This window comes from Anser brachyrhynchus (genome assembly GCF_964034855.1).
Source record: "Anser brachyrhynchus genome assembly, chromosome: 3".
In the NCBI taxonomy this organism is placed as follows: domain Eukaryota; kingdom Metazoa; phylum Chordata; class Aves; order Anseriformes; family Anatidae; genus Anser; species Anser brachyrhynchus.
This window is the reverse complement of record NC_137696.1, coordinates 100,516,955-100,534,299: the sequence shown is the minus strand read 5'-3', so window position 1 is coordinate 100,534,299 and position 17,345 is coordinate 100,516,955. Positions and strand designations below refer to the sequence as shown.

At 38.6% G+C, this 17,345-nt stretch overlaps 1 protein-coding gene across 8 annotated transcripts in view; it reads right to left on the bottom strand.

Annotated features, from left to right (window-relative positions):
• HMGCLL1 (3-hydroxy-3-methylglutaryl-CoA lyase like 1) overlaps positions 1-15,710 on the bottom strand; it is a 96,460-nt gene extending 80,750 nt beyond the window's left edge. For 2 of the 8 annotated variants that reach the window (XR_013948976.1, XM_080586499.1), the window contains exon 1: positions 15,076-15,307. Coding sequence is in view for 6 of the 8 variants with exons in the window: in XM_080586499.1 (XP_080442625.1) it covers positions 15,076-15,180 (105 nt within the window). In the remaining 2 variants the exon portion in view is untranslated. Of the gene's footprint in view, positions 1-15,075; positions 15,322-15,355 lie in introns of those variants that run through there. The other 6 variants (XM_080586501.1, XM_080586504.1, XM_080586505.1 and 3 more) reach the window with 5 other exon arrangements.
• Between the last annotated feature and the right edge of the window lie 1,635 nt (positions 15,711-17,345).

Here is a 17,345-nt window from a genome sequence, read left to right as displayed (position 1 = left end):
CCTGAGCCTGCTGCATCATCACCTTACCCACTGGAGACTACAGCTATCAGATGCTATGAGAGTCATCCCAAAGGACAGTGTTCAGTGCAAGCAACAAACTAGGCTCTACGTAAAAGTAGAGGCCTCTTACATGAAAAATACAGCAAACTTCCAACAGTAAAAGAGCTCCATATGACACACAAAAACAACCACTCTCATAGAAGAGAAAACTGAGGCACAATTCTCAGTTGTGTTAAAGAACTTTCTGCTAGGAGAATCACGAGAGTATTAATAAGAGTGCAAGCCGGTTTCCCAGCATGCTGTCTCCTAGCTCTTAGCAAAATGTAACAAGAGATCTCGCATATTAGCAGATCAAATAAATAAGCAATTCCTTTCTGTATGAAAGGACATTTCTTTCAGGCCAAACACAAAATAGCATATTTTCCAAAAGAGCTACAGTGTTAATAAATCAAGATAATCTCTGTTTGCAGGAGTCAAACAGAGGGAATAAGAGAAGGAATTCCTCACCTCTCAGACTATTTTCATTTGTGCTAGACCAGAAAAGGTCAACTCTCACATACTTTGTGTGAAACACCTGCTGAATATTGTTTTCTATGATTTGGAGTTGCCCTTTTGCTTTCACTGGATGTGTTTAGGCGCTAAGAGATGCAAACTAAACCTGCAGCTGCCTCCAACAAATACTTTGCCTACTAATTCAAGTGAACTTGACTTGAACTATGAATACACAAATATAAACCCTGACTCCTTCCTTCTTGTTTGATTGAAAGTCTTGTCATACATTTGAATCCTATTTGGCAGTGTCTACTTACACATTTATTGTAAAAACGTAAGAATAAGTTCTAATTTATTAATGCATTTTTTTAATACACGAAAGGTGGAAAGTTCTTTTCTGTCATACTCTTCATACTACATCAAAGATTAAACTGACATTCTTTCTTAGGCTATTTCTCATTTTCCCCTCTTGTGAGGAAGTGCCAAGTTCAGAAGTAATAAACAGGCTTAAAATCACCTCATTGTTTTTCTGTTATATTGTGCATTTGGAATGTATTCTGAAACTACTTCTGTTAGTTAAAAAAATTGCACAGGCTACCACACTGATCTTGCAACAAAATTATCTTCTGTTTTGTTATGACCATCTCAGTTTCTTCATAAACTGGATTTTCTTCTCAATCTCTCCATTATTTGAAGCATACATAGAATGTAACTATATTTCTTCCAAATTCGAAGAGATACGCTGAACTACTACACCGGGCACGTGTTTTTTGCAGTAGCAGTACATAAAACAATGAATTGCTAAAATTATTTGGATTCATTTCTGATGAAGTCCTTGCTTTAAAACTTTCCATATATTGCTTCCAACCCCCAAAACCATGCAAAGCCAGGTACAGCGAAATTACACAATACAATTTAACTGGTGGTTATGTCTCAGGTACATAGTAATGGCTGTGCTGGACAGAAAACTAATAAAAGCCACATCTCCTAACTTCCATAATGGTAAAGAGCAAAACCTATTAAGACCACCTATTCAAAATGTAAACACTTATGAAGAAACATACTTAAAGATTATTATTACCTAAAATGCAACTGCTAGTATTACTTCAAATATAAGAAATAAATATTTAGTGGAAATATAGACATATAAACATTCTAGATTTATTACCAATTTACATATTTTACTGTTTTAGAATCTTACTTTTCTTCACATATTTTGATTTCTGAAGGAGTTTAAAGAAAGCCAGTGAAAGTATACTGGAAAATATGTATTAAAATGATCACGATGTGAAGACAGTTACAGGCCCCTGGAAGCCTTTCCCCTTAGTAAGAGAAGGTAAGAATGTGAACACTTGAACTGCATAATGCTACTTATTTTAAGTTGTGATTAAATCATGACAGTCCTTGCTACATTATCGCTATTCTGACAAGGATAGCCATTGACAATATGTCAGCAGAGAGGCACGCAAGTGTTTCTGGTGGTCATGGTTTAAAGTTTGTTGAATGCAAGCTTCAGTGGATCAGAAAATTCCACAGGCAGATGCAGCTTACTGAAGCTGCTGCTCTAACAGCCCTGCAAATATGAAATTTCAGGAACTGTGTACTCAGTGTCCAGCATATGCAGCAGCCAGTTCTAAGAGCAACTGCAAACCACATCCCATTCCCTGCCATGATGCTGAATCATAGAATTTGGCTCAGTTTGGATGGGACCTTAAAGATCACCTATTTCTACCCCCCTGCCATGGGCAGGTACACCACCCACTAGATCAGGTTGCTCAGGCCTCGTCCAACCTGGTCTTGAACACCTACAGGGATGGGGTATCCACAGTGTTGGATGCTATGAAAGAAGTAGTAGCATTACAGGACAGATACTCAAGAGGATAAAAATCAAGCCCAAAACCTGTTCAAAGTCTTTGAAATCCCTTCTCTAATACTCATGATGCATGTATATCACATAAAATTCTTCATAACATGACACAACAAAAAAAAATTAGACTATGTCTGTAAAGTAACAGTCTCCCTGATGAGTTATCGCTGAATTATCACTGACAATTTGGATTGCCGTTTTATTAAAAATAAATAAAAATAAAAAATGAATTGTTGCTGTTTTCTACAAATGGAGAGCATGTGTTATCACAGAGGTTTGAATATGTGTCAATCACAGCTAACAGTTCATACATCCTAAAAGTACACAGACATGCTGTAGTCACACAGATGCCTGACTTTGTATAACTTGCAAAATAATGATGAAGGAGAGTTTTACTAGAGTCAGGTGGTAGCAGAGGCATAGACAACAACAGATAAACTTGCACTGCAATGGAATCATAAATAATAAATGGTACTATAGGCCTCTGTTGTTAGGAAGATCCCAACACTGCTGGTCACTTCAGCAAAAAATAAAAAATGTATTTTCAGTGCATGGTGTATACATTACCTTTTTCTATTTCCCTAAATGCTTCCCTTGGCTAACAAGCATCATTTCTCCATTAACCAAGTTGATTTGCAGCCAACTCACTTTCATCCATATCCCTATCTTGGTCAAAGTCTGGAAAAGCTATTATACTTTGCCATCTGGGTTGGATGAAAAGGATACAGAGAACTGAGATCAACAGCACACTGATGACACTGGAGCCAAAACCTCCCACACTTTCCTTTACTATTATTTATGGTAATAGTATTATGGTGTGTATGGTGTTTTACAGGCAAGACTGAAGACAGAACTCTAGAAGGCTGAAAGAGTGGTGTTTTTCCACACACATTGAAAAAGCAGAGGCATGATCATCCCTACAAGACCAACATGTGAAAGTAATTTGCCCTTATAATGCTTCAGGATATCAATGGAGAAAAAATGAATACTGTGACAAGCCAGCCCATCCACCCTATCAGATATGCTCTTTGAATACCTCATTGTCAATAAAAGTGAATTATACATAGATCTTTAAGAACTCAAGTAAAAAGTTGGAAGCAAATCAACTATCCTCAATTATTATTGTAATCAAAATCACCTTCTGTGTCCAAAGCCAATGCCTAAAAGATCAAGGAAATTTTTAATTCAAGTACAGCTGGCTCACCATTACTTTTTCCATAGCTCTCTCCCCAAAAGGCACTGATAAAAATGACAGTAGTTTAATGGTTATTTACTTAGCCATGGTTGGTAACTCGTACTTCAGGAGAATTTGAAATTTATAAAGCTGTTTAGAAAAATAACATCTGTTATGTGTTATCTGTAAAGTGTTACCATAATAATTTCCCAATAGTAGGAAGGAAATTATAGTATCTTGAATGCTACACCATTCTGAATGTTACAAAAATGTTCCATTTTTGCAACAGAATCAGTAAAATGTAAGCATATTTTAAAAATATCAATTTCTGCCCATTTAACTGATAACAATTAAAGATACTGAAAAATTTCCTTATTTAAAATTCAGAAAGACAGAGACACTGCCTTACTTTTAAATGAACATTTTAATATTTTATCAATTTCTATAAGCTTATTACAAAGTACACATATTATAACGGTATGTCACAGTAAAAATAGACATGTTTGAGGCTTCCTCTGAACTTGTTAAATTTCTGCTTTGCTTCATGAAATAATAATGCAGTAAGATTTTAACATGTTCTAAATCATGTAACCCTGAAAATAGGGGAGCAGAAGAGACTGGACTGGTACAGGAGAAACTATGACAAAGAGAAAAACAGAACGGGATCATATCCCTTCAGACTATTTTGAAAGAATAATGGTTGTCATGGCTGTAAAACTGATAACAAGACCAGTAGGTTAGTGTTAAATAAGTGTAAAAACTTTTTAAAATATATTGTGTCATCATTAGCTGTACTTTCTTTTTACTACGACACATAATCTTGACCAAAGGATTGTTCTAAACTCTGATGATAAGATAATAATAATTAGGGTAAAAAAGGCAATCCAGCAGTACCACTCACTAAGCCCAAAATGTCCTCGCATGTCCTTAGTGGTATAAATGAATTGGAACTTAAGACATGTGAGCAAGATATCTACACACTGATGCCTACAGGTGTGCTACGGATCTTAATAAATTTAATTAACATGTACTGTCTTAAGGTTCCTGAAACACGGCATGTAGGGCACAACCTGTGGCCTGTTTGAGGAGGTGGGGTACAAGATATTACAGAGCATCAAGGAAGCATGGCCAGCTGAGACAACCCATTTCTCAGTACTGTCAGCAATGGCCAAAAGAATATGACATCACAGCTGAGCAGTAAGGGCCCAATTCAGTTGGTTAAGTGCATACACCAATTGAGATGCATCCCACTTGACTTCCAGCTGCAACTACGGAGGGCATGGGTCTCCCCTAAATCCTGTTCGATATCTGTCAAACCTCTGAGCTCCCTCAGTTACCCCGAGGCATCTCAAACAGCAGTAGACAACTATGCTTAGGCAACTGAATTAAAAAAAAAATGATAGGGAGACATGAGACAATTCTCAGTCACCGGTAGATTCCTCTCCATGTAGCCAACAGCCAGCTGGCTTAGTAGCTAAACTTTCCATCTTCTTCATACCATTCAGACAAAAGGGTCAAGCAGCTTGCCTATCCTCTCTCTTGTCTTTCCCAATAAATTCTTCATGTAAGCTGTTTTGCTTTATATGAAGCCAACATATAGTTCAACTCCAATTATGTTTCCAAGCTTTTAAAAATTCAGCTGTGATCAGCTATGGATTCAGTTAAATCTTTCTCTTAATCCCAGTGTTCCACATGATATACCTTCATCACTTAGCTTGCTCCCCCATTTCTCACATACTAACACCTCTATTTAATCTCATCTTAACTACTTGCATTAAAAGTAAACCCTAATGCCACATACAGTTCCTTTCCAGATGCTGCTGTTGAATTATTTCCCTATGGGTTTCACCTAACATTCCACCAATGTCCTCTGGCGCTTCAGTCCACATCTCATGCATTCAGAGCCTTTAAACTTTTTTTTTCCAAGAAACTCATAAACTAACACCTTTATTCCCATACAAAACAGCTAACATCTGTGGACACAAAAAAAAAAAAAAACAGCCAGAGAAGAAATGTCTACCCAGCATACCCAGCACAGCTTTTCACCGATACAACATTTAGCAAGTTTTGCTTGTAATAAATCTTTTTTTTTTTTTTGTCTTAAGATCTGTTGAGGAGCACTCTTTTAAGTATATTTAATCCAAATAATAAATTCAAATGGAACATAACAATCAGAGTAAATTTCATTCATTTACACTAAACCACAAGATCAATCTGTTTAACAAGGGAATTATCTTCAATAAGAAATAGTATTAGCTACAGCAATGTTCTGACAGAAAGTATAATTTTCTTATCACCTGCAGCTTCTTCTTCACATTCTAGTTTTGTTCCAAATAATGATCAAAGTCTTCACTGTCTATTATGTTTAACCCAGTGAAAGTCTGGAACGTTGGTTACTTGCAACTCTAAAACCCTACGTTTAAAAAAGCAACTCTTAAAATTATCCCTGAAAGCACTGTCCTGAAATACAAATCATGCATTTATCAGTTTTCTGACTCCTCTGGAGTGACAGATTGATTAAAAGATCAGAAAGTCAGAAAAATAAAGTCCGTATCTGATTCATAATCTCATATTTAATAAACTCTTTGTTCATTACAACTTATATCCCTATCAACCCATTAGAAAGTTTAAAAAAAAATATTTATCTCAACTCCACCACTTAGTTTTCAAGTTTGCACACCGCTTTGACATTTCTGCCCCAGGAAGTCTATACAAGTGTAAACCACTAATACAGCAGCCATAAAATATTTCTCCTTTGCTGAAAAGCTAAAATGCTGCATTAGCTTTACTGGTATTTATCACAGTTTGAAAGCCTGATTTTGATCATTGAGCTATAGGTTTCATATTACATGCTCTTATCTCAGAAATTCCAAATCAGCCAATAAAGCAACTTTTCTAAGAGTTCAATATCCTGCTGAGTTCTTCCATGTGGTAGAAGATAGATGGCTTAGATAGCCAAAGGGAACCTTCCCCTATAAATTTGTGTCTGGCAGCTTTTCTTTCTCATTCTTAAAAATAGTATCTTTCTGTTCCAGTATTTTCTGAAGATCAGTTAGTTGATGAGCCTTACTTTTCACAAATAATTGAGTGCGTGGTCCTTGATTGTGTAGTGAATGCATCAAGGTCCACATATGCATTGTGATGTGTACTGGCACATGTTGTGGTACACATTCCCCAGCAAGTTCGCAATACCACACACCATCTTTAATATACATTTTCTTTTTCATACTTCATGTATCTTTTTAAATATACATGTGGGGAAAAAGAAGAATGTTAAAGAAAATAGTTCATCTTTGTTAAATGAATGAGGGAGCTAAACAATAGAAGAGAATTCAACACAGCCTGAAGTATTAAATAACTACTTCTCTGAAGTCCCCCACAGTTTCTTTTAACATAACTCCTTCCACATTTGACACACATCAAAGGATATCAATAACCTTCAATTCCTAAAAATTCAGAAAATCATCACCTTAGTTAAATACCTCAAATATTTATGCTGTGAAAGTGCAGAGGGTGACAAAAACTTATTTCAGCTTTATCTCTGGACACTACCTCCACTGCACCGGTTTCTCACTGCATGATATTCACATGGAAACTGCAATTCAAGCACACACTTCCATAAACAAGTCAATCTTTCATTCCAGACGCTGCAACCTTCTTATTCTGAAACAACAGAAAAGCATTAAAACTGAGAGCAAATAAATGTAACTGCATTCCACCTTTAAGCCAACTCTAAGGGACAAAAAACAATTTGTTGATCCAAGCCACCAAACAGACTACTGTTACTACTATTTATTAGTCACCTCATCAAACATTTCAAAGATTCAAAATCTGATCAGTTAGGAACAGTGAATATTTTGCTTTAGAAAAGCTTCTATGACTAACTGGTCATTCTTATAAGTAGTCCAATAAGGCAACTTTTGAGATTTTCTTACCCAAACTAGAGTAACTGTGAAACGAGAAGAGACACAACTTGTAAATTAAAGTGTTACTAAGATTAAAACCTGAGCTAATGATAACATTCCCATTTATTTCAGTAGGAAATAAATTTGAATCTACTTGAGCTTAGGCAAGTCACTTAGACTCATCCCCAGCCAAGGCAAGCAGAAAATGAATTAAGAAGAATGATCCCAAGTTGTATGAATTCTAGAATGATGACTTGACACATGGGGTGTCTGAAATTAATCTCTCTCCTTGAGCTGGCAAGTGAGGAAATGAATATCACTGTGCCCATATGTAGTCTTTGAAGAAGGTGGAGGTGGGACAAGTCAAAAACAGGATCTCACCAAAAAACAGATGTTGGGGCTGAGTAGAAATTTCCTGTGTATTTTTTTAATTCCCAAATTTGCAGAGCAAGATCTGTAAAATCCTTTACAACATTTCCAGCTACATTATGAAGTTCTAAACCCACATAATAATCCCCATACAGCATAAATCTGTATCAACTAAAAGGTTTCTGTTATCTTTCCACTATTCACGATCCAATGGCACAAAGAAAAATAAAAGTCAGTGACCCCGCTTGGGTCAAACTTACCCTTTATTATCATCCTTTTAATGTCTAACATCCTGTTTGGCACCTTTAGAAAACTGACTACTTAGCCTTTTCAGATTTTGCACTCTTTACCCACCAATATTCTTGAGCTGCTATACCACAGCATGAAGAATATCTGGCTGAAAAAAAAATCGAGATGAGTCTACCAACTCTGTCTTCTAAAGGAGAAATTCCTCTTGACTTCAAAGGAAATTTTGGAAAGAATTCAGCAATGAACTCTCTCTACTCCTGTTAAATTCAGTGGGAATGTGTTGTGTTTTTTATTTACTACCTTCAGTATCAGCATGTGTCAGATGTTATTTACCATCTCAAAAGTCATCAACAAATGATATAGCATTCTGATATGTACTTTATAGTTGATAATTTAACTCTAAATTGTTCTCTATTTTTGTAATCATTTTTACTTTATTCTCGTATTTATATTTACTGCTTGAATAGCATTGTATGCTATGCATCTTATCAACATTAAGCAAGTTAATGATGCTTAGGAATGCATGGGAATGTGCAACAAAACAAAAAAGTCTCATTCTTGGGATGTATTAGTCAAGAAAAAGATCTATCTACTGAGTTCTGTAGTGACAAGGTCTCTATATATACAGGAATCTGCAGGGCTGGAATTTCAAAGTCTTTTAGTGATCAGTTATTTAAAGTACAGGAAAGACAATGTTAAGTCAGAATACTTTGGAAGTTCTATATGAAAACACAGAAAGAGGTAAGAACAGTGGGTAAAAGCACAGAGAGAGAGAAGAACAAAAAAGAATGCAAGATATTTGCCCCTTGCAATTAAAATGTCTTCTCTATATTGAATTCTTTAAGTATCTTTAGAAGATGTCATCCTTCTAAAAAATCAGGCAACAAGAATTCTGTAATATAAAGGTCAGGACCTCTAGTTTCGTTTTTCACACTTGAAAATACACTTGCTATGCAATTTTCAATGTATTGAAACAAACTGAAAGGAAATTACGATGTATTTATTGTATACTGTATTTGTCATAATGTTTGCAGTATCATTGACAGGAAATTTTTGTAATTCTTAAACTAAATATGCTAAATAAAAAAATAAAATAACCTAAGTGGTTATTTAAGAAGAACCTGCAAACGTGAATTTGTTCCTGGAATACATAATTGCATGGAGATAAAAGAACACAAAATGTAGTATGTTTCAAATCAGTCAGTTGGAGGCGTAGCTTAAAGATTCAAATAAAACAGACATGCCTTTTATGCAGGTAGCATAATACCAGACACCTCATTTTTTATGCTGTAATTTCAATCAAGAATCAACTGTTGAACACAAAAAGTAGTAAAGACAAATACACATAAGCTTGTTGAATGGACTGTGGTTTTCATCACATTATTCTTGAATTACTTTAAAAGTAAATTTGAGAGGTTTCTACCATATGGTTAAAAACATGATTGTATATTGCAAAATCCAAACTACCACATTAAAACTGCAAAAGTAAGACAATTCCATCTACCTCTTGATCCAACATTGTGAGGCAGTGAGAAGATGAGAGAATGTTCCATCCCTGAAGGTGTTCAAGGCCAGGCTGGATGAGGCTTTGAGCAATCTGGTGGAAGCTGTCCCTGCCCATGGCAGGGGGGTTGGAACTGGGTGATCTTTAAGGTCCCTTCCAACCCAAACCATTCTATGATTCTATGATCTGAATCATAGAATCAGTGTGTTTTAGGTCTGGGTCACTAAAAATAATTTGGTAATTAAAAATAATTGTGACCTAGGCACTGAAACAGAAGATAGGTATGTAATTTAGAGGACCTCAGCTTTTGTCCATTGTTATATGTATTTATACATTTGGTGCAAAGAGTTTATGTTCCTCTGTAGTTATAAAACTGACAATAATGTACACTGTGCTTTCCTGTGATAACTTACTGAACTATTAATAATTCTGTGTATTGCATCCTACATAACAGCCTAAATCTGTGAAAAAAATCCTACAGGATCACATAGTCCACATCAGCATCATTTAGATAGATTTATGCCTCCTAGAGTCACAACCACATCCAGCAGAGCAACAGACCAGAGATTTATTTTTCACCCATTTTTGCTTTGCATTTAGTAGATATAGGCAGCTCTCACCAAAGCAGATAAATCCTAATATACTCCTAATATAGCACACCTTTCAGTACACCTAGCCAGTGGCACATTAAAACACAACTGTCCCACAGAAAGATGCCTATTACTTAGCTATATTTAGCCATTACCCTCTTGCAGAGTAGAATAGGATGCACTGTTTCAAAGTGACAGAAGATGAATATTCACACTGAAGTTGACATTCTGACCTTAACTAATCCTATTTTTCCAAAGTACTGTAAGCCATGTTATGTAATAAAAAAATGGACTTGTAATTGCTTCTATTTCAAAAATAATTTAAATGTTTGATCCTATAGTCCTTGTTATATAAGCTTTAAACTCTCTTGGGAATCCACTCACTTTTGCTACTATGGACGTCACATCATTGCTGTCGTGGCTGTGATGTGTAAACCACACAGCTGTCCACACATTAACTTTACGGGCAGCATATGCGTGTAAGTATGACTTGGATGACCTAAAAGAGGACTGTTTTCCAGTATATGTGAATAATTTTGTATAAATTGCAGCAGCACTGAATTATATACAGACTACAGAGAGGATGGTCAGACAGTGGAACAGGCTCCCCAGGGTAGCGGCACGTCACTGAGCCTGAACAAGAAGCATTTGGACAACACTCTCAGACACATGGTCTGATTTTCTGGGTGGTCCTCTGGGGACCAAGGAGTTGGACTTGATGATTCTTGTGGGTCCCTTCCAACTCAGATATTCTATGACTCTTACAACCCTATGACTCTATGACTCTTATAACCCTATTTCTATGCCTACATTATAAAGGTCATTCGCCCTGTTACTTTGGTAAGAAAGTTATTACAGTATGACCCTACTTGATTCTTTAGCTTTTAAGAATTTCTTAAGAATTTTGACTCTGTATTTAATATGCAGGCGAAGTATGCATTTGTGTGTGTGGCAGCATATTCCTCTACTTTAAGCAGCTCTTCCCTCTTGTCTCCCTGCCTGCCCATCCCCTAGGTGTTAACGGTAGATATCAAACAAACCAAAGTCATTTAGCACTGCATCTCCATTTTCCTGACCATTCCATTGGTGCAAGACCTGAGCTGCTCCAGCTGGAAGTCAGTTTCTTCATCATGACTAACCAAAATTGAACAAGCCTCAGAAACAGTCTTCTGCAATGGCATTAACATTTCCCTGTTTGATTGGAAATACCTTATCTGATATATCCTGGGATTTCATTTGTTTTTTTTAACAGCTGTATTGCATTGGCAGCTCACAGTCCTCCCATGATGTGTTAGTATTCCATGCTTCTTCTCTTCAGTCATTTCTAACTGATAATCTCATGGTTTATAGTTAAAAGCAGAAGTTTGGGTTATTAGTCTCAAAATATCTAAACATTTTGTAGTCCTGAATTTCATCCCAGTCTTTTACACCACTTCTTCAGCCATCCAGTTCTTCCCTGCTGTGTCCTTATGCTGTGTCATTAGCATATTCCCAATGCATTAAAATTCCATTTTAACCTATGTTAAAATAAAACATTACATCTGTAGGACGAGACCAACATTGGTTGCTCTCAGAGCATTTCTCCTTGCCAGAAGGCTTCCACTAAGCTAGAGGGCAACCAGCAGCAGCAGATCAACAGCCACCAGCCTTCCTCCCCACTGTTCAGCCCAAGCTTTTTGTACAAAAGAGAACACAAAGCACATTACAAATTCCATTCAAGCGCCACAAGTCACTGCCAGTAACAATCTTGATCACTGTGGAAATATTCATAATACTGCAACAAAATCCACTGCCAGCTCATTTCTAAGTAGATCCTTGACCATTTTTGCAGTTCTGATATAAATACATGTGTCTAACAAACTCTCATGTAGCAGAGTATTGCTGAAGTTGCTTAAAAGCGTTCTCAACAGTGTTAGCAGCTATCACTGCTCTTAGCAAAACTTACCTATTAACAAAACATTTATATCGTAACACTAAGAAAATGAACCAAAACTATGATTCTGTTGTATAAAATGTATGATAGCATTTTTTTCTGAAGAAAACAAGACTAAGAAATGAAGAACACGGAATAATGTAAAGCAACAAGAATGTGGTGTCCCATTGACTAAGTCAAGTGTGTGATAGCTTATCTACGCAATATGGAATATTTTAAATATAAGTGAAATGGATGATAGTAAATTCCATTAACAGATATTGGTAAATTCTATTTACTGTCTATCTAGCCTTTAGCCCAATTACCTTTTTCTTTTCACTACTTCTTTTCAATAACTTTGCTCTCCAAGCAACCCTATGTTTTAAAGTGAAATATAGTTGTGAAAATACTACAAAATTACCACCTGAATGAAACAGAAAAATTAAGGGAAAACAAAGACTAAGATATCCCACTACTCACTCTAGGACTTACTACTTCACCTCAGATACTGCTCCAGGTGATTTAAAAGACCTTTACAAATTAGTCAGAAGAGTATATAACCAAATTTATATGTATTTTTTACTTTGTGTTTAAAGAAAAATCCTGAAAAACTCCTGAAAATTTTAAACATAAAAAAAAAACCAACTCTGTATTTTCATCTGACATGAAAGCACTAACTTTTTCCTTGGAAACTGTTCTTACATCTTCTCCTGTTTTATTTCTTGGTGTACCCACATAATTGTGATTACAAATCTGTCTCACATACACTGAACAAAATTTAAAAAAAAAACTTTTTTAGATGTCAATTAAGCTACTATAGTTTCTGCATCACATAAAGAACATCTTTTTTCTTGAACTGGATTACTACAGAATGCACTCAAGCATGAAGAAAACTTTTACACGTTGTTTCAGCATCCATGTGAGAAAAAATGGAAATTTGAACAGATTCATGTAAGGTAAAGAAAATTACCAAATTTATCTAATAAAAATCAAAGGAAGATGATACAGAAGCAAATATTTGAACATTAATAGTAACCAACTTGTCAAGGGGCTCAGTAGACTGTGCACGTTGCAGTCACATCAATGTGCTCAGGGAGGATGAGGAGCTAATTCTCACGTTTGCTACCATTCACTTGAGGAAGACATTTTTCTGTATCTTCAGAGGAAGAAAAATGGTGATGAGAATGAAAGAAAACATAGTCTCTAAACAGCACTGCAGAAATAAAACAGAATTTACAGGCATCCATTATAATAAAGAAATCAACCATTTTTTCTTGATCTGTGATCATAGATACTAATGCTTGTTTTTTACTTTACTGTTTTTTACTTCAAACCCCTAACTTTTTACAATAATCCTAAACTGTTCATGTGTTTTGTTTGACAGGGGGCAGAGACTGATGCAATGAAGTAGCAAAACAGGATATTTTGAAGGAACTTTTTCAAAATGTTCTCATCTTTTGAAAGAAAATGATGCACCAAAATGTAGCAAGGGCACATAAAGAGGATTGTGCTTTGTTTCATGCCAAATACATATATATATATATATATCTTTCATTCTGCTTTGTTGTTAGAAGAAAACATTTTTCCACTTATACAGAAACAGTTGGAAGGATTATGTCTAAAGTTTTCTCCAAAATTCACTGCTGGATAGACATTATACTCATGGAATTGTAATAGCTGGAAGTTGTATGGAGCTTACCTAAATAAAGTTTTGTGCTCACAACAGTATTTTTTATGGCTTGGCAAAGCTTCTAGCTACATCTCCCATAAGCATTGCTTTGGGTATTCCACATGAGCAGCTTTGAGATATCAACCCCAGATCATCTGAAGCAAAATTATAATGCAGTGTTGCTAGCTTTCATGTCACTGAGAACACTGTATTTTGCATGATCTTCCCACCTCTGAAGTTATGTTGCTACCTAGTATTTTCATGTCAGTTCCAGACAGTGGACAAAAATCGAAGATGTGCTTTTGGTATATCTGAAGCATGTGGAAAACAGAAGGAAGATGTAATGAACAACAAATGCATTTTACATGATTTTTAAAGCAATTTTGTTCTAGGTGTGGCTCGTGCTTTTTATTGTTTGGATTAGTTACTGATTACTGGGGTTAGACTTGGAATGAATGATCAGGCACAATATGCTTTATCAATACGTGGGTTGCTATAGCAAAGACAATGTCATGTTCAAAATTTCCTACTTTGAGTACTTCGTATTGACATCTCCCCTCAACATCTTTCCAGATTTATCCAGCCTCTTCCACTACAGGTAGCTTTCCCCTTCCTTCATTTCTTCCCTTCCAAAGCTGTGATGAGCAGAGTCATGCCCTATGGCGTTTGTTTGACCACCTGCCTAGATGTCTCCTCATCCCATGTCCTTTTCCACCCCCCAGTACCTCCACCACTCCCCACACCTACTCAGAGGCGATGTAGGATGATGAGCCCCTACCTCTGCTCTCCCTCCACAAGCCCACCACTACCAGGAGCTCAGTGGGCCACGAGAGGGTAAAATTGTTCCAGACGCGTTGGCGGCTCTGGCTCCGCACCCTTTTGGCAGCAGCCCTGCAGACCCTAAGGTCAGTGCAGGAGGAGGGCTGGAGGTGCTCCAGCAGAGGGGCCCCCCTTCACTATGGGGCATGCTTTAGAGGCCCAGGGGTGCAGGCAGCAGCTCGGGGGGCTCTGCAGGATGCTCAACTTGACTCGAGCTTGAGAAACACGAGCTCAGGGCAGCAGTGACCATAGCGCGGCTCGCCGACATCTTGGTCACCCTACAATGTCACAGCTGCTCCGCTGGTCCCATAAGGGGTTATAACGGGGGGGCAGAGGGGGGGCACACACGAGCGGCTTTCCATTTAACGCTTCCTCACCCCTATCTCCGTCTCCCCCAGCGAGTGGCTGCGACCCCCGCCCGGCCGGCCACTGCGGCCGCTCCCCTGCCTCCCCCTGGCGGCCGCCGCACCGCCCCCGGCCGCCCCCCTCCCACCCTTTCACCCACCCCCAGGCTCGGGGCGGTACCTGCCCGGGCTGCGGCGGGGGGACAAGCTCCCCGATCCACGGCTGCTCCTTGAGGAGGTGCTGGTAGCTGAGGCAGTGCTTCAGCGCCGACGGCACCGTGCCCATGGCGGAGCGGCCGGCCGCAAGGTCAACCGCAGCCGGCTGCGGCCCGGCCCCGAGCAGCGGCGCCTGCGAATGGCGGAGGGCGGGAGCCCGCACCCCCGCCGCGCCCCCACCCGCGGCCGCTGCGGCAACCGCCGCCTCTGCCGGCCGCCAGCCGCCACCCTCGGCCTCTCCTCACCTGAGGAGCTCGGCTGGCGCCGCGGCTGCCCGGCGTTGCGGGGAGGGAACCGCTGAGGAGACTTGGGGACCCCGCGGGGGAGGCTGCGGGGAGCAAGCGTGGGGGCACCCGATCCCCCAGGGAGTGCGCGCAGCCTGAGGAAATGGAGCCCAGCCTGGGCTCTGCCTGCTTTCCGCAGGGCCAAAGGAAGGAACAGGGCTGCTGGGAGGGATCGTGGGGCTGTGCAAGGCGTTTGGGATTAAACCTGGCCCTCCCGGGATAAAACCTGGACCCTCGCTCAGTCGCGGGGCAGCAGGTCTTCGTCGAGGCTTTCTGTGCACGCCCGTGCTTGTGGTGGTTTGGGTGGCAGAAATTCGGAGCGAACGCAATACTGTTCACGTTTTAACATGTCTCAGAAGCAGCAGGTTGTATTTTGTCATCTTCGGCACTTAGTGTGTCAGCCAACTTTCCAGGCTACTCTCAAATGAAACACCGTATGCACTGGAAATTGTTTTTGGATTGATTAATTTTCTGGGGTATCAATGAGTTTGATTTCACTAAACCTTTCCCTCTGTCGTTTTCTGCAAGATTACCAGATTTACAGCCAAGTCCCTGTTTCCATCCTTTACTAAGAGGCATGATGCACTTGAAGCACTACCTTTTGTAGCTGTATTGCATTTCGAGCTTGCTCGTCTGCACATCAAAACCCTTCCCTGTTTTTGTTCCCATTGTAAACCAAACTTGGATAGCATTTGAAGGGCTGGGAAGTTTTTGTCCTTCAAGCATCATCATAGCTCTAAAGAAATGAAATATTTAAAATACAATTTTTAAATGTATTTTGAAATGGCACTAGTGGGCATCTCTAGTATAATTTCAAATCTGGCCACAGGAAAGTGACGAGGTGTTTCTCTGCTGATTGAGATCTGACGTAGTTACTCTCTTTTCTCTCTTCTTCTGGAAAAAAAAAATGTGTCTTAAGAATTCTTACATTTTCACAGTCCAAAATTCCACTAATTACCCATTACGTGGTGACTCTGGGTCTTGTTACCTGTAAAGCTGGGGATAAAATATACTGTAAAATACGGCCATAAAATCAATTCTTTTTCTTTTGTGTCCCTGTGACAGACAGTTGATTTATGGTGTGGAACATGTGAATAGGAAAACATTGTATCTATGTAAATTTTTTTTCATTGTCTATGCATTTCTTGGCAACTTGGAAATAGGATGAAAAGTGCAGTCATGTGAGGAAGGTGGAGTACGCTTGTGTCTCCAACATACCTGACGCTGCCTCTTCTCAAGATACTCCAGTACTGAAATCAAACTTCTTACTCCCTTTAATCATCTTTCTCACAAATGCCTCTGAAATTAGCATCATGATAAGACTCATTATAAGCAAGTCATACTTTGCCATCAAACTGCTACCTTCTCCAAATTAAATCCCTCTCATATCCCTGCTCCTTTGTCAGTCCCTGCTGGTATTAGCATAACCAAACATATTGCAAGATTTGAATGTTGTTCTTGTAGGGCTTAAGCCTTCAACGTGCTCTGCCATGCTAAGTCCCCTGTCAACATTTTCTGACACAAATCTGCTTTAAGACTCAGATTGCCACAAAGTATGCTGAAAAGGAGCACCTTTAGCTGAAATCCCAGTGTTGTTGAGCAGAGAAGGAAAATATAACAGTGATACGTTCGTTACAAGGTAATACCAAATAAACAGTTTCTCATTGTTGGGTGTTTTGTGCGTGTTTTTTTTGTGTGTGTGTGTGTGTGTGTTTTGTATGTGTGTGTGTGTTTGTGTGTGTGTGCGCGGATTTTTTTCTATTGTACCTCTAATTCTCCCTGAAATCTTTTTCTTTTTTTTTTTTTCCATCCTTGGCAATTCGGCACTGAATTTTTTGAGTGCTTCTAATTATACGTAGGCAGTTGCCTCAAAATCAAGAGACATACTTGTGTGAGTACAATAGTCATCTGAAACTCCCTGTTTCTTGGGAGAAGGGCGTGATGATTTATC